Source organism: Mobula hypostoma, chromosome 3 (genome assembly GCF_963921235.1).
Source record: "Mobula hypostoma chromosome 3, sMobHyp1.1, whole genome shotgun sequence".
In the NCBI taxonomy this organism is placed as follows: domain Eukaryota; kingdom Metazoa; phylum Chordata; class Chondrichthyes; order Myliobatiformes; family Myliobatidae; genus Mobula; species Mobula hypostoma.
This window is the reverse complement of record NC_086099.1, coordinates 186,078,348-186,101,131: the sequence shown is the minus strand read 5'-3', so window position 1 is coordinate 186,101,131 and position 22,784 is coordinate 186,078,348. Positions and strand designations below refer to the sequence as shown.

At 41.0% G+C, this 22,784-nt stretch overlaps 1 protein-coding gene across 13 annotated transcripts in view; it reads right to left on the bottom strand.

The window, feature by feature from the left end:
- Positions 1 to 22,784, bottom strand: part of LOC134344445 (sickle tail protein-like) — a 706,462-nt gene that overhangs the window by 64,497 nt on the left and 619,181 nt on the right. For all 13 annotated transcript variants that reach the window (XM_063044243.1, XM_063044242.1, XM_063044244.1 and 10 more), the window contains 2 exons: positions 21,847 to 22,004; positions 3,254 to 3,429 (listed from right to left, as the gene is read on the bottom strand). In XM_063044243.1, the coding sequence (XP_062900313.1) occupies positions 3,254 to 3,429; positions 21,847 to 22,004 (334 nt within the window). The remainder of the gene's footprint in view (positions 1 to 3,253; positions 3,430 to 21,846; positions 22,005 to 22,784) is intronic.

Sequence of the window (22,784 nt, the reverse complement as noted above, 5' to 3'; positions counted from 1 at the left end):
CAACTTTGATGGTAGCAGAAAGGATTTTGTGGGTGTGGATGATTTTGTTTTCTGGCAGAGGTATACTTAGTAAGTGGAGGCCTTCAAAAGTGAAACTTTGAGTGTACAAAGCTTGTATGTGCCTGTCAGAAGAAAAGGCGAGGGTAACAGGTTTAGGGAACCCTGGTTTTCGAGAGATATTGGAATATAGGAGGTGCATAGCAGGTATAGGCAGGCAGAAACAAATGAGGTACTTGAGGAGTATAAAAAAATACAAGACAATACCAGAAAGAAATCTGGAGAGCTAAAAGAATTTGCCATAGCAGACAAGGTGAAGGAGAATCCTAAGGGATTCCACGGGTATGTTAAGAGCAAAAAGACTGCAAGGGACAAAATTAGTCCTCTGGAAGTTCAGCATGGTAATCTACGCATGAAGCCAAAAGAGATGGGGGGGGTGTGGATCTTAAATTGATTTTTCACATTTGTATTTACACGGGAGATGGACACAGAGACTATAGAAGCGAGGCAAAGCAGCAATGAGGTCACAGATCTTATATAGATTACAGAGGAAGAGGTCTTTGCTGATCTGAGACAAATCAGGGTGCATAAATCCCCAGGGCCTGACAAGGTGTTCCCTCTAACCCGGCGGGAGGCAAGTGCAGAAATTGCAAGGGTCCTAGCAGAGATATTTAACTCATCCTTACTACCAGGTGAGATTGGAGGATAGCTAATGTTGTTCCACAGTTTAAAAAAGGCTCTAAGAATAACTCAGGAAATTATAGGCAGGTGAGCCCGACGTCAATAGTGGGAAAGTTATTAGAAGGTATTCTAAGGGACTGGATATATGTGTATTTGGATAGAAAAGGACTGACTGGGGACGGTCAGCACAGCTTTGTGCATGTAGATCCAGACCAGCTAGAGAAATGTGCTAGAAAATGGCAGATGGAATTTAATGCAGACAAGTGTTAGGCATTGTACTTTGGGGGAGCCAGCCAAGGTAAGTCTTACACAGTAGGACACTGATGAGAGCGGTAGAATAAAGGGATTTGAGAATGCAGGTCCATAACTCATTGAAAAAAGCGTCACAGGTAGATAGGATTGTAAAGAAAGCTTTTGGCACATTAGCCTTCATAGATCAAAGTATTGAGTACAGAAGTTGGGATGTTATGTTGGAGTCATATAAGACGTTGCTGAGGCCTAATTTGGAGTATTGTGCCCAGTTTGATCACCCACCTACAGGAACAATGCAAGTAAGAGAAAATTTACAAGGATGTTGTCGGGACTGGAGGACCTGAGTTATCAGGGAAGATTGAATAGGTTAGGACTTTATTCCTTGGAACATAAAAGGCTGAGGGGAGATTTGATAGAAGTATACAAAATTATGAGGAGTATAGATAGAGTAAATGTAAGCAGGCTTTCTCCACCGAGGTAAGGTGGGACTACTGGTGGTCAAGGGTTAAGGGTGAAAGGTGGAATATTTGAGGAGAACATGAGGGGAAACATGAGGTGGAGAGCGTGTGAAATGAGCTGGCAGCATAAGTGGTGGATGTGATTTGGACTTCAACATTTAAGAAAAGTCTGGGCAGGTATGTGCATGGATGGAAGGCTTATGAAGGGGTTTGATCCGGGTGCTGGTCGATGAGATGAGGTAGTTTAAATGATGCAGCACAGACTAGATGGGCTGAAGGGCCTGTTTCTATGACTCTAGTACACTAACAGATGAATGAGATTTGACTGTGTACGGTTTATGGAAGACCAATAAAATTGAGAAATAATCATTGGTGTAAAAATCCTTCTACACCTTGACTTCAGTTTGAAAACATAGACTTATATTGAATTAAATTTATTGAGACTGGTACTTTTTATTGCTTTCCCAGAGCACTGAAAAATAAATAGAACAGTGGTTCACATCTGAGGTACATTACTCCCAACTGAACCTTTAATAATATTGCAGCGATATAGTAAGAACATACACAAAATAAATGAAAGGACATAAAAGTATACATGGCATGATCACCGCTCCAACTAAATGGCAGTTAGCAAACCCGGGCACTAAACCCAACTTGATAAAAGGCCACAATGGAGCAAAGCCAGTAAAGCTTATTTTAATGGGCATGAATGAGTTGATTTTCTCACCTGAAGTCTGAGCAAAATGAAGCAAAGTTATGATACTTCTGCACTGACAGCACCTTTGAATGCAGAATGTTTTGAAAACTTAAATGCACACAAAGCTCATCAATAGTCTGTGATGAGTGTGGGGGGAAGATACTTCCCACCAGCAAATTATGATTGGAGGGAAGTGAAACCATGAAAGATTTGAAAAGAATGCTAAATCATGTGTTGCTTATCCAGGTGTCGAGACAGGTCAATAAGATTAGGCATGTTGGGTGAACGAGGTTATGAGTGAGTTGCAGAATGGGCTGCAGTGCCCTGGAACAATCTGAACTTGAAGGGTGGGTATGTATCAGTCACAATTCCAAATTGATCGGCATTTAGCATCTTCATTACGATCAAGCTGTGCCCTACAAATATCAAATTATATTATTTTCAGTCACAATCAAAGACTCCTGATGTTAAGGTGAGATTCCATTTTTAAAAAATCATGGCTTGTTCAGCTTTGAACTATATATTTATTAGTCACGACAAGATCATTAGTACCTGAAGGGAGAATAAATAACTCACACTAAAAAATTTTGCATGGAAAAGTAGCTACAGCATTATTTGAATACAAAGAAGCTTCACTTTCTTTTACCAATTGGTGCCTACTTTGGTCAATTTTTGATTTCTCATAGGAAGAGGTTACTTGCATGCTGGTACTCTACTACCACATTTGGGTACTGAATTATAAAAAGATCAAAAGGTCAAATAACTCTTCTCATCTGATATTCACAGGCATTTTCAGGAGCCAACACTCAAGTAATACCCTTGATGTCCCTCAGTCTAACTGAGACCAACCAAATCCAGAATCACTGTCAACACCAAACTCAGTTTCTCAGTAAAGCTGAAAGGCAAACTGAAATATTGTGAGATCGCAAAATGAGGACCACATGGATCAGGCACAAGAAGTTGTCACAGTACTATGTTTCAGCATGGCATCCTTGTGTTTTAACAAGGATCAATTCAAAACAAATCACTTAAATTTGCCATCTGAAACACTCAACAACATAAAACCCTAAGGGAAGAAATAAAAAACACTGGGTAAAGTAACAGTTAAGATGATGAGGATGCACTCTTCAGAAAACAAAACAATAGAATGATACATAGCTGGACTTACCATAATTGCTGTATTATCTTCTCCTCATCAGCCAAGTACTTCTGTCTCTCTTCTTCCACTAGGATACGTTGTCTCTGCAGAGGGTCCTCTGTTCTTCTCACTGCTTCGATTACCCTGCTATTGATTTCACACTCTGCTTTCTTCAACATTGCTTTGAGCGTCTCTTGGTTTGTGAGCTGATGGAGGAAAACAATTCCGTTTCAGTTTTCTCGACACAGTTAACGTCTTCAAAAACCAAACTGCCCCACTGTCCTCAGAAACCAATCTATCACCCAGCTTACTCTTACTTTGGCTCACTTTTTATTCGCAAAGATGGCATAGACAAAGTCACAAGTCACAAGGCCATTTAACTAAAGTGAACTGACAGAATGATTGCTACGGTTAGATTACTGGCTGCATTCAATTTGACACCTAGAACTCAATCTATGGAGTCCTGTGTCCTGCTGGTTTGTTGATGACAGAAGGCAATTATTCATCCACAGTCACTGAACTCGAAAGGAATGCAAAAATCAAAATAATTTTAACCAACACCTGCACTTTGTTTTCTCGTGGTAAACAAAACATTGCTCACTTCAAAATCAAGAACACCAATTTGTCACTTATTAGTTAATATAGTTTATCCACAGTGAGTTTCCAAGAATAAATTCCAAAATCTCCAAGACTCCCAAAGACAAATTCCACTCACGCTGGTTTTTCTCTCACCATCTCTCACGCTTATTTCCATTTAATTTTTTTAAAAACATCTTAGTGATCAGTTGCAAATCGTTGCCAAGACCAGCATTCACATTGCTGATTGCTCCCATGATTCACATCAGATATAAATTGCTAGCACTTTTGCAGTCTTACAAAAGATTGACTTCTGAATGCCACTGTAAGAGATACATTTCTCTTATCACTATATACACTATAATGGAACATTAGTGTTTAATTAACATCATTCTCATCATTTGGTTTTGATTATCTTCAATAAATTAATTGTTCATTACTCACCTCAAAAAGCAAATGTCTATACATTTTGCCTGTTAATCTGATGGTATCAGATAATTGGAGGCAATGGAATGCCAGAGAATCATTTTCAGTCTAGAAAAGCTACCCATTGATTTAAATGCCAATTTAAATCCCAAGAACCTAATCCAAAATTACCAAAGCAAGGAAAATTATTGCATCACTTGTGACCAACCTGAATTAGCTGATCAGCAAAACTGCTTATGTGGGAGCTTCCTTTTTGAAAAATTAAGAAACTAGGCAGATTGTCTTATACAGAGATATCTTGCCCACATAAAACAAGATTATGGAAGGCTTTCAAAACTATACTTGAATGTGTGGCCTAGAGGCAAGAAGTTTCAGTATATTACTATTTTTAAGGATTAAAAATGGCAGGATTGATTAAAATAATAACCTGTTTAATTAAGCACAAATTAATTACGTACATATTAATTATTTATGGCAAAGTTGATTGGAAGGGGACACTAGCAGGGGTGATGGCAGACCAGCAATGGCTGGACTCCTGGGGGCAATTCAGAAGGCACAGGACAGACACAACACAAAGATGAAGAAGGATTCCAAAGGATGGATGATGCAACTGTAACGTTCCGTTATATTGGCTCATGTATGTCTAGGGGAAATCCCGCCCAGCACCTGCTTCAACAATCCCCTCAGGGTCAGTCGCAGCCGAAATCAATCCCAAACATCAATCATCAGCCAGCACACTCAGTAAATTTTAACAAATACACTTTATAGATATTACTAATTCTATGACATTAATATGAATTTGATACAGGGAGGAAAGTAATGAAAAAAAAAGGCGCCAACACTTATCAAAGTCCAAGTTCTTCGCGCGCTATCGTTGGAGCTCAATCGATTCCTGATGACCACCCAAATCCTGTCGACTCATGGCTCAGGACCACCTGAAGTGATCGACTGGAGCCTCTCCGCACGTCCACTGTCCTCCCCGTCCCTCCACCGTCCTCCCCGTCTCTCCTCCGACCCCCCGTCTCTCCTCCGACTCCCCGTCTCCCCTCCGACTCCCCGTCAAAAACCCCATCCACCGTCCTCCCCGTCTCTCCTCCGACTCCCCGTCTCTCCTCCGACTCCCCGTCTCTCCTCCGACTCCCCGTCTCCCCACCGTCCTCCCCGTCTCCCCTCCGACTCCCCGTCTCTCCTCCGTCCTCCCCGTCTCTCCCCAGACTCCCCGCCAAAACCCCGTCCACCGTCCTTCCCGTCTCTCCTCTGACTCCCCACCAAAAACCCTGTCCACCATCCTCCTCGTCTCTCCTCTGACTCCCCCCCAAAAACCTCATCCACCGTCCTCCTCGTCTCTCCTCCGACTCCGTCTCTCCTCTGACTCCTCGTCTCTCCTCCGACTCCCCGTCTCTCCTCCGACTCCCCGCCAAAACCCCGTCCACCGTCCTCATCTCTCCTCCGACTCCCCGTCTCTCCATCGTCCTCTCCGTCTCTCCTCCGACTCCCCGTCAAAACCCCGTCCACCGTCCTCCTTGTCTCTCCTCCGACTCCCCGTCTCTCCACCGTCCTCCTCGTCTCTCCTCTGACTCCCCGCCAAAACCCCGTCCACCGTCCTCCTCCGACTCCCCGCCAAAACTCCAGCTACAGTCATATCATACAGCATGGTATCCGAAAACAAAACAATACATAACCACCCATTGGCTAATAGAACACTGCTATCTCACTCTAAAGTAAAACAAACTGCTAGCGCAAACTCTCTTAAACGTTTAACACAACAAAGCCGCATTCCCCAGATTAACATAACAAAGGCGCCATTTTAAATCTAACAAAAAGAAAGACCCCGTACACAACCATGACTGACAAGGGAAGTCAAAGACAGGATAAAAGGAAAAAAGAGGGCATATAACATAGCAAAAATTAGTATTTTGGAAAGTTAGAGGATTGGGAAGCCTTTAAAAACCAACAAAAGGCAATTAAAATCCATAAGGACAGAAAGATGAAACATGAAGGTAAGTTAGCCAAAAATAACAAAGTAGATATCAAATGCTTTTTCAGTTATGTATATGAAGATTAAAAGAGATGCAACAGTGAATATTGGACCACTAGATAATGAAGGTAGTAATGAGGGACAAAGAAATGGTGGACAACTTAATTAATTAGTATCTTTCATCAGTTTTCACAGATGGAAGACATGAACAGAAATTTGAGAGTGGACAGGGAGCAGAAGTAAGTGCAGTTGCTTTTACAAAGGAGAAGGTGTTTGGGAAGCTGAAAGGTCTGAAGGTAGATAAGTCACCTGGGGAAGGTGGACTACACCCCAAGGTTCTGAAAAGATTGTGGAGGCAATAGTAATCACTAGATTCTAGAATGACTCCAGTGGAATGAAAAATGCAAGAAGGGAGCAAGGTAGTGTAACACGCTGTAAGGTTTCACTGCTAATGTAATGGCTTCTCCGTAATGTTCCACTGCTTAGGGTAATGGCTTCTCTGTAGCAGCAATGTGTGGGTTACGACAAGAGATAATAAGGCATGCCAGCCAATGAGTGGGATGTTGTTCTTTTTTGTGTGTCTGGGAGCCGGGAATTCGCGGTCTTCTGCCAGGGAGAGATGAGGAGAGAAGGCACGAATGGAGAGTGTTAGTAGACCTCGGACGGAGTGGACTTGGAGTGAGTGAAGGTCAGCGACGATCGGATGAGGTCGATGGTGGATGAACGGCCTTATCAGTGAGCTCCAATGTTGCGCATTAGACTGTTTCATGAGAATGGGCACTTTTTCTTTTTTTGTTTTCTTTACTAATCATATAGTCAAATTAAGAATTATAAAGCTCAATAGTTTAATTGCATATTGTGTTCTGTTTGTTATTTTGTGGTGCTGATTTGTAACATTGCGCAGCATCCACCCAAACGAGATTTTTTTAAGTTTGGCCGGGCCGGGGGACTATTATCTCCTATATTAAGCTGATAGCCAAAGCGAGAGTTACAGCAGAAGAAATGAAATTATAGGCCAGTTAGCCTGACTTCATTGGTTGGAGTCATGGAATCATAGAACACTACAGCACAAAAACAGGCCCGTTGGCCCACCTAGTCCATGCCAAACAATTAATCTGCCTAGTCCCATCAACCTGCACACAGACCATAGCCCTCCATACCCCTCCATTCCATGTAAGTATCCAAATTTCTCTTAAATGTTGAAATTGACTCTACATCCACAATTTGCACTGGCACTCATTCCACACTCTCATCACCCTCTGAATAACGGAATTCCACCTCATGTTCCCCTTAAACATTTCAACTTTCACCCTTAACACATGACCTCTAGTTCTAGACTCACACAACCTCAGTGGAAAAAGTCTGCTTGCATTTACACTATTGATACCTCTCATAAATGTGTATACCTCTATCAAATCTCCCCTCAATCTTCTATTCTCCAGGGAATAAATTCCTAACCTATTCAACTTTTCCTTATAACTCAGGACCTCAAATTCCAGCAACATTTTTTATAAAATTTCTCTGCATTCTTTCAGTCTTATTCACGTCTTTCCTGTAGGTAGGTGACCAAAACTGCACACAGTATTCCAAATTAGGCCTCACCAAAGCCTTATACAATTTCAACATAACATCCCAACTCCTGTACACATACATTGATTTGAGAAGGTCAATTTGGCCAAAGTTTTCTTTACGACCCCATCTACCTGTGACACCACTGTCAATGAATTATTTACCTGTATTCCCACACCCTGTCCTACACACTCCTCAATGCTCTACCACTCACCATGTAAGACCTACCCTTGTTGGTCCTTCCAAAGTGCAACACTTCGCATTTGTCTGCATTAAATTCTGCATTAAATTCTATCTGCCATTTTTCAGACTATTTCACCAGCTGGTCCCCATCGTTGATACTCTTCATCATCGTTGATACTCTTCTTCATTACCCCAATCTTGGTGTAATTTGCAAATCGGCTCATCCAGTTTACCACATTATCATGCAGATTGTTGATTTGGATGACAAACAACAAAGGACACAGCACCGATCCCTGCGACACTCCACCAGTCACAACCTTCCAATCAGAGAGGCAACAACTATGACCACTCTCCGGCTTCTTCTGCAAAGCCAATGTCTAATCCAATTTCCTATCACATCTTGAATGCCAAGTGACTGCACCTTCTTGACTAACCTCCCATGAGGGACCTTATCAAAGGCCTTGCTAAAGTCCTATAATTTTCTGGCTTATTCTTAGAGCCTTTCTTCAACAATGGAACAACATTAGCTACCCTTCAATGAATTACGGGCAATTTCACTGGTTCTTTTTATCTATTTTGTAGATAAATCTTCCATTGAATGAGTTAGGGACCCATCTGATTAAAATAGTTAGTATTTCAATCCCACAGATTAATCATACACAGGTTTGGATTTTACACAGAAATTGAAAATTGAAATTAATTCTTAATATTTGTAGGTTCAGTCTCTGTAGCCATGCAGATTAATGTAAGTTAGTTTCACTAACATCTACTGCTGGAATCAGATAATAATGGTTGTAAAAGTGAACTTGAGGTACAGAGTCTGTGGAGGAGCAGGTGTGGAGTTGCATCATATTCCATTTATCAGTACTGCTTGCACAATTGTTCCTTATGTTTGCCCCGGAGGCCTGGGGACTACAAATGATTAATTTATGGTGTCCACTGTCAATGTATTAACCTCTGAGCCAAAATAATCGAATCTCCACCACCGATTACAACAAAAAGGTGACGACCTTTCAGTACCCATGCTGTCTATCGTCAGATCCGCCTTCATCTATTTCCAGGCGGTATTTTGCTTTGCACCTCACTCCTCTTTCCAGCTCTGCTTTGAAAACAGTAAACTTTCATTTCCAAGGTAGGGTCCCTGACCCAAAGTGTGAATTACTCTCGCTTTCCACAGATGCTGCTTGACTGGCTGACTTCTTCCAGCATTTCTGGTTTTGATTTAGATTCCAGCATCTGCTGTTTTATTTGCTTGCTGAGCTAATAACCGTAAACTGTAGACAAGAATTCAGATACCAAAATCCTTCAGCTGTTTGACGCTATTTTGTTAAATAAGCACGGTGGTTCACAAGAGGTGCTCAAGTGGGTTGGGTCAATGTAAGACATCATAAAGATGAAACACAAGGCAGGAACTTTATTGCTCTCTAGCAGACCAATCACCAGTTGAACGGTTATTAATATTGCATTAAATGCAGGATAGGCTGTTTTATTTCATCTTGATTGTTGAGAGATACATTATCAGAAGAGGTTAGAAAGGTTCAGACCAGGTTCTATTGCAAGGTGTGGAGTCATTTCAGTGCTTTTGTTCTGTTCACACTGTCTGCACTCCACTGAAGGAATGACCAAGTCAATTTGCAAACCCGTAACAAGGACAGAGGCTGCCAATCTCTGTGGTGTATCAACTCACTTTCCAACATGTAGTCCCACTTTAATTATGCTGCTACAACAGCCATACATAACTCAAATAGTTCATAGTCACTAATTAAGAATTACTGGAGTCATTATTTGCCCCATAATACCCACTGCAAGTAATCTTAGCTTTCAATTATTCTGAAGGGCACTCTACACTTATTACACCAGAGACTAAAACTAATTTCTACACTCAGAAGTTCACAGTGCCAGTCAGTTATTGAATGGCGCTGCAATTTATAGCTCAGGATGCTGCACAAGGTGAAAAGTTCTTAATCCCAATTTTCAGAACATGCATATTACCTTCATAATTAAAATACTAACTATGAAATCCATCTTAAGCCTGCTACAGGCCATAGCTAAAACCATAAAGGGAAAGAGCAGGAAAGTCATGTGCCAAGCCTGAGCAAAACGGGAAGAGATGGCTGGGGAAGGGGGAGGGGGAGGTTGTTAGAATTGTTCTTTGTTTCCCCATTAGTGTTATCTTGTCTTTACACACCAAAACTGCTTACAACAGCACAGCTTTCTACTATTCATATAATAAGGAAGTATTCCTGCTACTTTCAGAGGCATCGTGATCTGAACATCTTTGGGTATCAGATTTTGGAACAGACCTGACTCAAAAACATACAGAAGTTAATTCTTCCATTCAAACTCACTCCTCAGTTGCTTCATCATTAAACAGCAGTTTAAGTGTTATAGCCTCCATCAATTCTATTGATTCTCAAGGTCTACATTGTTACACGCATCCGTTCATCTCATGAGCCTATGGACGCAGGCCTGGGCAAGGTTGTATGGAAGACTGGCAGTTGCCCATGCTGCAAGTCTCCCCTCTCCACGCCACCGATGTTGTCCAAGGGAAGGGCACTAGGGCTGATACAGCTTGGCACCGGTGTCGTCGCAGAACAATGTGTGGTTAAGTGTCTTGCTCAAGGACTCAAAACGCTGCCTCAGTTGAAGCTCGAACTAGCGACCTTCAGATCGCTAGACCAACACCTTAACCACTTGGCCACGCGCCAACATATATTGGTAGGAGGAGATTATTTCATGGTGCCTTGAGAGAAACAACATGGAAAAAATCTCTTCAGCCTACCAACCATACATTAATAATCAAACTCTATTTATATTAATCCTATAATCATTCCTTTTAAAATTACCTCCATATTCTTATCAACTCCCCCCAGATTCCCCCATTCAACTACACACTTGAAGCAATTTAAAATGGCCAATTAGCCTACCAAACCCAGCATCTTTGCGATATGGAAGGAAAGTGGAGTAGCCAGAGGAAACTCGCAGGGTAACCGGGACAGTATGCAAACTCCAGGCCTCTGGCACCACGAGATGAGACAATGTTCCCACTAGCACCATGCCACCCTGAAAACAATATTTTCAGGAGAGCTACTGAAGGAAGAGTAATGTGTGAAAAAAAATGCAAGTGACAAAGGAGAAGCAAAATATAAAGAACATGAGGAGGAAAATGAATAAGTGAGGAAAGTGGAGGGTGAGGCCCTGCTTTCTAGTGAGGGATAAGAAGAGGTAGGGTACAACACATTGAAGACTGGGAGGATGGAAGGAGATCAGTAAACAGCTGTGGAACAGGATAACAGAACGAGAACCATTGTCCCTATGTGAACATGTGAAAGAATATTGGTCCATTTTTGTACTCTCCTGCACACATTGGATTCAGGACAAATCAAGCTTCTGTTCAAACACTCATATAATGATGCGTTCTTTTCTACTTTTTCTTTCCATCGCAGTGGATTTTGTTAAATTTACATTGTAGAATTGTCCGTCATTCTGTGAGATTTCTCTTTAAGCATATTTTGTCCAAACTGAAAAGCTTCAGCTGTCCTAATCTTCATTCACTTGTTCATCACTTCTCACTTGAGAACAAATCTTGCAGCTCATTTCTGAGTATTTCCCAATCAGTGGAATGGCTATCTGTGCTCTGTAAACCCAGACTGTATTCTCCCACAATTACAAAGTACTTAAACAGGCTCTCTAATCTATATCTCTGTAGATCTAATTCTCTGTGCTCCACACACTCTTCCTTCTTCGCCCTGGAAATATATTCCTTTCTCCCATAAGTATTTATCTATGTATTTTCTGCTTAAGTGCATCAATACAAGTCACTTTAATGGTAGCAAGTTTCATGTAGCAACAAAGTTCAAGGTAAAATCATTCTTTGCCTTCACTCCTTCCTATTTCCTTCCCCACATCACAATCTTCAACTTTACATTTCTCCAATCCCAGCCTCAAGTTTAATTTGTTGCTTATTAGGGCAAATAAAAATGAACTTAACATTCTTTAAATCCACCATTTCAACAATTCTTTATCATCATTTGAGTTCAAATCTCCTTTTGTACATCATTGTCAAGTATTGTTGGCACATTCTTGTGAAGTACTTTAGCGTTTCTATCTGAATATTTCTACATAAGTACAATTCGTTGCAATTCATTTGCCACAGGTGATAAGCCCAGCAAATAATTCCTTGGTGAGAATTTTAAAAGATGCTGCTGATCTGCAAGTTCTGGTAAAGGGTCTTCAACCTGCCAGATTAATTTGAGTTTCTTTTGTTTTACAGATGCTTCAAGCATTCTGTGTTTTAATATGTACTGTATTAGCAGACTTAAATGCCAATATAAATCCTACATTCTAATCTTTTAAAATGGTTGAATAGCAAAATATTGCAGATATAAAATATCTGAAAATAACTGATACTAAGATACTGTTCCAAGGTTCTGCTTATGTTGCTGACCTATTAAATATCTACAAGTTTTAATTCAAATTGATTCCATAATAACTGCTAAAATTTTCTCAACCAACTGCAGCAATACAGCAAGCCATCAAAAAAAACCAAGCCACAAGATTAATTTAACTCCCTTCACTACATCTGAGTGAATTCCGCAACAAGCATGTCCAGTTAATTAATGCTTTAATCATAATACATCCTGAGACTTCACACTCGATGTACAGTAAATGGCCTTTTAATTTACCTATACTTTAATGCAGTACTGTGTGCTTCAAGTAGTCTACGATATTCCCCAGAGTACTTTTTCTAAAAATGTTGAAAAGCAACTTGGAGATTGGTCCAAGACCAAGCCTTAATCTTTAGCTTCTCAGCAGTCCCTCAGATTTATCTAAACCACATCCTTTTGCTCATAACCTAATGAAATTCCTCATCTTCATCTTTCAGGTTCTCCATCAATTTAGGGTAAAATAAAACTTATTCATGGGAACAAATATGCTAAAATAGGTATAATATCAAAGTTATTCTGTTCTAATCTATAGCCATTCATTTCTTTCCCAATAACTTTTCCAGCACTTTGATTTCAGTACTCAACATTGTACTCCCACTCACAATTATCCAAGAAAAAACACGGACCCACAGGCACACGTGACTACACTTCAGCCAATTTCAGTCAGAAATCCAACAGAAAGCAGTAAATCTGTCACCATTAAAAAAAAACAACCAGTTGATTAGAGATTATGGCAGTAATTGATTTCCAATATTTTAAGGAGCCAAGAATATCCCAACAGGGTAAAGATCAGCAAGTGTAATTGACTGATAAAAAGAGGAGTATAGATGCAGGAAATTAAACAGAAATCACAAGCCAAACAGAACATTAAAGGTTTAACATTTTAGCCACAAACAATCGGCAGAACATAAAAGGCTTCTTAAACATTCTAAGGCTAAAGGATAAGTTGCACCATTTGAAACTTTAATGCATTGTACTATGTTTCAATTACATTTTCCTAATCTGGTCAATACAGCTCATTCCTGATGTTCTTACTCCATGAAATGCATTAGAGAAGAGAAAAAGAATGTGTAATCACCCACCCACCAGTTAGCAGCAAGAGCCTGCAGTTACAAATCAAGTAAGATATGACTTAATGTCTTTGAATATTAAAATTTCACTGGTTAGGAAGCTGTGCACACTAAATGTGGACACAATTCTCAGAAGGCTGAGTGATGCTTAGCCTATACTATGCAGATTCCACTCTACAAATCTATACTTAGTATCTTGGCTGCAGTATGAAAGCAACATGAAAAGGACACAAGTTTCAGCAAAATTCAACAGCATTTCAACCACCAGGTTCAGAAAGAGTTTTTACCCCTCAACCATCAGGCTCTTGAATCAGAGGGGATAACTTCACTCGCTTTAACACTAAACTATTCCCAACATACCTATGGCCTCACCTTCAAGGACATTTTAGCTCATGTTCTCAATATTTGTTGCTTAATGATTTATTTTTCTTTCCCCTTTTTTATATGCACAGTTTTGTTGTCTGTTGCACATCGGTTGTTTGTCCTGTTTTGTGTGGTCTTTCATTGATTTTATTGTGTTTCTTTTATTTATTGTGAATGCCCAAAAGAAAATAAATCTCATATGGTAACATATACATACTTTTCATTAATGCATTTACTTTCAACTTTGAACTTTGGTAATGGAGTAGATTTTGCTACATTGGAATTAGGTATGTATTGAATCTCCAATCGCTGTTAGCACTGACATTTCTCTTCACCAAGAGAATGGGGAATCTTGAGAGAGATGATGCTAGCCTCCTGAAGGAAGTGAAATAAAAGTGGTAAAAAAAATGTGTTAATATATTTATTGCACAGGCAGAGCAGTGAGAACGGATCCCAGGGTAGTGGTGTGCTCTTCTCACATGGTGCAGAAAATCAGGGTGTCCTCCAGCGTCCCTACAGACTCTACAGACTGTTCATCTGGCTGCTGCTCCTTACAAACTGAGCTAGGGAACTGGAGCAGGAGCTGGATGACTTACTGATCACTCAGGAGCCTAAGGGGTTGATAGACAGATAGATATAGGAAGGCAGTTTCAGGAGGCAGGTCGCTGGGTGACTGTCAGGTGAGGGAAAGGAAGTGGCAGACAGTGCAGAGTACATCTGCAGCCATTTTCCTCAATACAAGCACACCACTTTGGATGCTGCTGGGAGAGGTGGGGGAGGAAAATCTACCAAGGAAAGCAGCAGCAATCAGGTCTCTGGCACAGAGTCCGGGTCTGTGGCTAAGAAAGGAAAGGGGGAGATAGGGAATTCAATACTTAAGGGAACAGACAGGGGATTCTGTGGATGTGAAAGAGACTCCAGGATGGTATGCTGCCTCCCAGGAGCCAAAGTAAGGGATGTCTCAGATCGAGCACAGAGCACTCTAAAGGGGGTAGGCAGAGCAGTCAGAAGTTGTGCTACATATTGACATTAGCGACGTTGGTAGGAAAAGGCAAGAGGTCCTGAACAACAAATTTTGGGAGCTAGGAAGGAAGCTAAGATGCAGGAACTTAAAGGTAGTAATGTGTGAATCGCTGCTTGTGCCACATGGCACTGTGGGGAAGAATAGGATGATAGGACAGGTAAATGTGTTGCTGAAGAAAAGGTGCAGGGGACAAAGTTTCAGATTTGTAGATCATTGGAATCTCTTCTGGGGAAGATATGACCTGTGCAAAAGGGACGGGTTACACCTGAACTCGAGACAGACAAATATCGTTGCAGGCTGGTTTGCTACAGCTGTTGGGGAGGGTTTAAACTAGGCTGGCAGGGGAATGGGATGCAAAATAATAGATCAGAGGATGGAGCTGATGGTTTGAAGGTAGACGCAATGTTTAGAGCGACTGTGAGGAAGGATAGGCAGTGGATAGGGCATTGTTGCAGGGAGTTGGGTGGGTTGAAATGTATTTAATTTAATGTGAGAAATACCAGGAACAAGGTTGGTGAACTTAGAACATAGACCAGTACACTTAACTGCAGAACTACATTGTGGTCATTACATAGACTTGGCTGTCACAGTCTGCCGTACGTGCTAAGGTTCGGGTGTTTCAAAAGGGACGGAAGAAGGTAAAAGTGGGGGCATTGCTAATCAGGAACAGTATCACAACAGCAGAGAGCTAGGCCATCATGAAGCGATTGTCTACTGAGTCAGAAGCAGGAAGGGAACAATCATGCTATTTGAAATATTCTACAGAGACAACAATCACAACAGGGATAATGAGAAGCAGGTTGGAATGCAGACTTTGATAAGGTGCAATAATAACAGGGTTGTTCTCATGGGTGAGTTCTACTTCCCTATTCATTGGCTCCTCTTAAGTTCAAGAGGGTAGTTGGTGCAGAAATTATAGGTGTGTCCAAGAAGGAATCCTGACAGAATATTTGGACAAACCAACTAGCAATGAGCCTGGTCAGGTGACAGATCTCTTGATAGGTGAGCATTTCTGAGACAGCAATCACATCTCTCTGACTTTCAGCACAGCCTAGGCCAAGGATAGGAGCAGATAGCATGGAAATGTATTTCATTAAGGGTGGGCTAATTATAATGTGATTAAATAGGAACTAGGAACAGACATTCTCAGGAAAGTGTACAATGGAAATGTGGAGGTTGCTCAAGGAGTACCTGCTTGGGGTTCTGGTAGGTTTGACCCAATGAGGCAGGGTGAAGAAACCATGGTTGACATGAGATGTGCAACATTTAGTCAAGAGGAAGAAGGAAGCATACTTAAGGTTTAGGAAGCAAAGATCAGACAGGATTCTTGAGAATTACAAGGTAGCCAGGAATGAGCTTAAGAATGGAATTAGGAGAGCTAAAAGAGGACACAAGAAGGCCTTGGCAACTGGGAGTAAGGACAACCCCTAATTATTCTACATGTACATGAAGACCAGGTGAATGACTGGAGTGAGAGTAGAATCAATCAGGGATTTAAAAAAAAAAGGAAGAGGAACAAGGGTGGGGAGATCTTAATAAATACTTTGCTTCAATATTCACCAGTAAGAGGGACCTTGATGAATGTAAGGACAGCGTAGAATATGCTGGAACATGTCGAGGTTAGGAAAAAGGATGTGCTGGAACTTTTGAAAAAAAAATCAGGATAGATAACTCCCCATGGCTTACCAGTACCAGAAGACTGGAGGGTGGTAAATATTACAGTTTTGTTTAGGAAGAGTAATCGGGATAATACTAGGAATTTGGGACAAGTGAGTCTTACTTTAATGGTGGGCAAGCTACTGGAGAACATTCTTAGAGAGCGGATTTATGAGTATTTGGAGAAACGTGGTTTGATTCTGGATAGACAGCACGACTTTGTGGGGGCAGGTGTTGTCTCCTGAGCCTGATTGACTTTTACAAGGAAGTGACAAAACAAATTAATGAAGGTAGAGTGGTGGATATGGTGTGTACGGGTTCACACAAGGCGTTCAACCAAATTTCCCATGATAGTCTTATTCAGAAAGTCAGGAGGCATGGAACACAGGGAAACCTGGCTCGGTGGCTAGAGAGTTGGCTTGCCTATAGAAGGAAGAGGGTGGTAGTAGATGGAGTACATTCTGCAGTAACGAATGATGTTCTGTAGAGATCTATTCTAGGCCCCCTGCTCTTAGGGATTTTTATCAATGACTTCGATGACAAAGTAGAAGGGTGGGTAAGTTTGCAGATGACATGAAGGTTGGTGGTGTTGTGGATCTTGTGCAATGTTAGATAGGCATACAGATGAAAGAAAAATGGAGAGCTACGTGGGTGGAAGGTTTGGATTGATCTTAGAGTAGATTAAAAGGTTGGCACAGCATTGTGTTCTACAGTTCTATATTCTATTTTCTTAAGGCAAAGTCATAAGACTAAGACCAAAAGATATAGGAGCAGAAGTAGGCCATTTGACCCACTGAGTCTGCTCCGCCACTCAATTATGGGCTGATCAAATCCTTCCAGTCATCCCCACTCCCCTGCCTTCTCCCCATACCCTTTGATGCCCTGACTAATCAAGAACCTGTCTATCTCTGCCTTAAATGCACCCAATGACTTAGCCTCCACAGTCGCTCGTGGCAACAAATTCCACAGATTTACCACCCTCTGACTAAAATAATTTCTCTGCATCTCTATTCTAAATGGACATCCTTCAAACCTGAAGTCGTGCCTTCTTGTACTAGACTCCCCTACCATGGGAAATAACTTACCCATATCTAATCTGTTCCTGCCTTTTAACATTCGGAATGTTTCTATGAGGTCCCCCCCCTCATTCTCCTGAACTCCAGGGAATATAGCCCAAGAGCTGCCAAACATTCCTCATACAGTAACCCTTTCATTCCTGGAATCATTCTTGTGAATCTTCTCTGAACCCTCTCCAATGTCAGTATATCTTTTCTAAAATAAGGAGCCCAAAACTGCACACAATGCTCCAAGTGTGGTCTCACGAGTGCCTTATAGAGCCTCAACATCACATCCCTGCTCTTATATTCTATATCTCTTGAAAGGAATGCCAACATTGCGCTCACCTTCTTCACCACCAACTCAACCTGGAGGTTAACCTTTAGGATATCCTGCAAAAGGACTCCCAAGTCCCTTTGCATTTCTTCATTTTGAATTCTCTCCCCATTTAAATCAGACATCCCACCCTGCAAAAACTCATTTCAGGGAGGTAGCATCAGCAATTTGTGGGAGTCTTCCGGGAGAGGTGGGATGTCTGTGGTAGAGTAGCTCCTTAGCAGCTAGCCAGCTAGTTTAAATAACATTAGCTATGCTAATGAACGAATGACACCTGTTAAACTCACCTCAACACGTCTTTTACAGTCTTAACCCACCATGGGCAATAGAAAGTCACTGTTGCAAACAGTGCAGCGAGCAACACTGTCATTATTTTTGACCCCTATTAGGCAGGGGTACACTTTAGTGTAGTCTGGGGTGACGTACGTTTTATATTTTCTTTTTTTCTGTAACACTCTGCCATGGCGTGCTCTCTCTCTCTCTCTCGCGCTCTCTCTCTCATGGTCGCTCGCGCGCTTTCTTGCTCTCTCGCTTGCTTGCTCTCTCTCCCTCGCGCGCTCTCGCTTGCTTTCTCTCTCGCGCTCCCTCTTGCTTTCTCCCGCTAGCTCGCTCTCAAAAAAATTGATTTCTGTGATATTGTATATAATTTGCAGGCATCAGGGAGCCACTATTCATATGCGGGAGACTCCCAGAACTTCCGGGAGAGGTGGGATGTCTGCTAAATAATAGTCTACCCAGTTATTTCTTCCACCAAAGTGCATGACCATACACTTTCCAACATTATATTTCATTTGCCACTTTGCCCATTCCCCTAAACTATCTAAGTCTGCCTGTTTCCTCAACACTACCCACTCCTCCACTTATCTTTGTATCATTGGCAAATTTAGCCACAAATCCATTAATCCCATAATCCAAATCATTGACGTACATTGTTAAAAGCCGTGGTTCCAACACTAATCCTTGTGGAACTCCACTGGTAACCGGCAGCTAGACAGATTAGGATGCCTTTATTCCCACTCTCTGCTTTCTGCTGATCAGCCAATGCCAGTAACTTCCCTGTAATTCCATGGGCTTTTATCTTGCTAAGCAGCCTCATGTGCGGCACCTCGTCAAAGGCCTTCTGAAAATCCAAGTACACCACATCTACTGCATCTCCTTTGTCTACCCAGCTTGTAATTTCCTTAAAGAATTGCAGTAGGTTAGTCAATCAGGAGTTTCCTTTCAGGAAACCATTCTGACTTTCGCCTATCTTGCCACGTGCCTCCAGGTATTCTGTAATCTCATCCATAACAATCTATTCCAACAACTTCCTAACCACTGATATCAGGCAAACAGGTCTATAGTTTCCTTTCTGCTACTTCCCACTCTTCTTCAATAGTGCAGAATCACTTGCAATTTTCCAGTCATCCGGTATGAAGCCACAATCTATCGATTCCTGAAAGACCATTGTTAATGCCTCCGCAATATCTCCAGCTATTTCCTTCAGAACCCGAAGGTGCATTCCATCAGATTGAGGAGATTTATCCAACCTCAGACCATTAAGCTTCCTGAGCACCTTCTCAGTCGTAACTTTCACAGCACATACTTCACTTCCCTGACACTCTTAAATGTCCGGAATACTGTAGACCCTTCCACTGTGAAGACTGATGCAAAATACACATTCAGTTTCTCTGCCATCTCTGCATCTCTCATTCCAATAACTCCAGCGTCATTTTCTATTGGTCCTATATCTACCCTCAACTCTCTTTTACCCTTTATATACTTAAAAAAGCTTTTAGTATCTTCTTAGTCGCCAGCTTCCTCTCATAATTCATCTTTTCCTTCCAAATAACCTTCTTAGTTTCCTTCTGCAAATTTTAAAAGCTTCCCCATCCTCTATCTTCCCACTAGCCTTGGCTTCCTTGTATACCCTCTCTTTTGCTTTTAGTTTGCATCTAGCATCACTTGTTAGCCACGGTAGTGTCCTTCTTCCATTCAAAAATTTCTTCTTATTTGGAATATATCTGTCTTGCACTTCCCTCATTTTTTGCAGAAACTCCAGCCATTGCTGGTCTGCTGTCCTTCCTGCTAGTGTCCCTTTCCAGTCAACTTTGGCGAGTTCCCCTCTCATGCCATTGTAATTTCCTTTATTCCACTGAAATACCAACACATTGGATTTTCATTTCTCCTTCTCAAATTTCAAAATGAATTCAATCATATTGTGATCACTGTTCCCCAAGGCTTCTTTAACCTTAAGCTCTCTTATCACCTCTGGATCATTGCACAGCACCCAATCTAACACAGCCGATCCCCTAGTGGGTCAACAACAAACTGTTCTAAAAAGCCATCCCTTAGACATGTTACAAATCCTCTCTCTTGAGATCCAGTACTGACCTGGTTTTCCCAATCCACTTTCACGTTAAAATCCCCAATGATTATCATGACATTGCCCTTCTCTCACACCTTTTCTGTTACCTGCTGTAATTTGTAGCCCACATCCGGGTTGCTGTTAGGGTCCTTTTACCCTTGCCATTTCTTAACTCAACCCATAGAGACTCTACACCTTCCGATCCTATGTCATCCCTTTCTAACGATTTAATATTATTTCTTATGCACAGGGCCACTCCACCCCCTCTGCCTACTAACCTCTCTTTCCAATACACTGTATATCCTTGGATGTTCAGCGCCCAATGGCAGCCATCCTTTAGCCAAGTTTCAGAGATGGACACGACATCATACTTGCCAATCTGTAGCTGAATTTCAAGATCCACCAGTGGCGTGACAAATTATTCTTCTCAAAGCTACCTTAAAGTTGCATTGAGCAATAGAACTTACACTTTGCGAATACGGAGGTACCTTAACATCAGTTACAACATGTCAAAAAAAACAGCAAAAAGAAAAATCCATCAACCTGTGACCTTTTATGCAGTTCCTTTGCAATGGAGAATGTAATGAATATGCTCCAGCATAAAACAATGGCATCACTAATGCATGTTACTGAGCATTTTTAATTCTAAGTCAAAGGAATATAATAGCTACCAATCTTGCCATTCTTCAGTTCACTGACTTTCTCGCTCTCTGGAAGAGCATAATGAGTAAGTAGAGCAAGGGAAAACTGTGCCTATTCTCCTTTCATGATAATATGCCTTCTTATTTTTGCTGCTGATGTGTCTTTCATTGATGGAAGAAATTTAAGAAGATTCAACTTCCCCACAATCTTCTTCGGACTTATTGCAGCAGTTATTTCATGACTGCTGTAGACAGCTCTAACCCTCACTATTGAGATCAGGCCAACGTAACTTCTTCCAGAAATGATAGCCGACCCAAACTAAAAGTTAACTCAGAAAACCTTTATCTTTTGCCCAACTCCTCATGAAAAGCCTTTTGCCTTGAGGAAGCAGAACACTAACAAAAATGATCCAGATGTCCTGCTAACATCCTTGCAGGAGAAAATAAGTTGAAAATAAAACTATAAGAACCTCTCCTTCACCTTCTGTACGAAAAATCACTTAAAGATCTGTTGGCTTCTGCCTTCTTTATGTTCTCAACTTGAGCCAGAAGCCTTACTATGTGCACATGTATCTTCAACTGAGAAGAGGGCTGAAACGTTACTCCCAACGATTCCTCAAGACTTGCCCAACAGATAATGAGAAGCATAGTTATTTTCTATTTGAAACTACACTATTCAACAAGATGTTTCAGAAATAAATATATCATAAAGTTGACCTGCACTACTGCCTGACAAGGACATGGGTAGCTTGCCTCTGTATCACTGTATGGCAGAATTTAACAGTAGTTACAACCTTTGGCATCTGAGTGAAATACGCAGTGCAGAATTTTAACGATTTCTTGTTTGAATATGAATTTTATCACAATTAATTCAACCCTAGCTCTTAGAGGGGAAATATTTGGATTCTGTGGTAAGGTTATAGTCTTCAGCACGAAATGTGAATAGGTACCTGTGATTGTTTCAACTGTTGAAGCTGCAGGCGCAGGTCATGAATATTCCTTCGTAAATCATATACGTTGCTTTGAATTTGCGGCTGGCAGGAGGTGGAGGGCTGAGCATTCACACCTGAAGATTCAAGAGTAATTCTGGAGATTGTACTTGAAGCACCTGCAGGAACGAATTCCTCCATTATTTATAAGAACAAAATAGAAGCCCTTTTCCAATGAGATCAAAATATCATTGCAATCTATGCTAATCATAATACTTGAGGACGACATGGCCCTTGCCAGTATGCAGATGTTACAGATACCCAAAGATTTCTGATTTAACACTGCAAAACACAATTTGTGTGACTAATGCACAAGCATCTATTTTAATCAACAAAGCTAGATTACACAATAAAATATTTTTCAGCCTGAAACGAGAAACTTGAATTTGGAATTTAATAACACACATTATCAGTGGAAAAGATCGATGTGAGTGGAACTCTACTTGACATTCATATGATTAGACAGAAACACTTCACACTAAAATTAATTTAAAAGGTAAACATGCTAAATTTTATTTTATATATTTTGCATGCATCATCAAATACTGGAAATAGTTTATGTAGTTTTCTGAAATGTAGAAGATTTAACTTTACCTCATTTTGAAAGCAACCACAATTATTATTCTGTATTTTTCACATTTGGATTAAGTATGAAGAATCTGCTACAAGAAGTTTGCAAATGTTCTTCAATCTCTTTTACACATTTTATTTGACTAATCAACTCTGGAACTTAAATTTCAAACTAACCCTTCAGATGGCACGAGTCACCTCTCCATAATCACAGCTAAGATCTGTAAACAAAAAATGTGTCGCTAATCTGCTCCTTGCTGAATTTGAGCCAAGGACTGTGGGATAACCATGATACAATATAATAATGAGCAATCTTATTAGAAATCCAT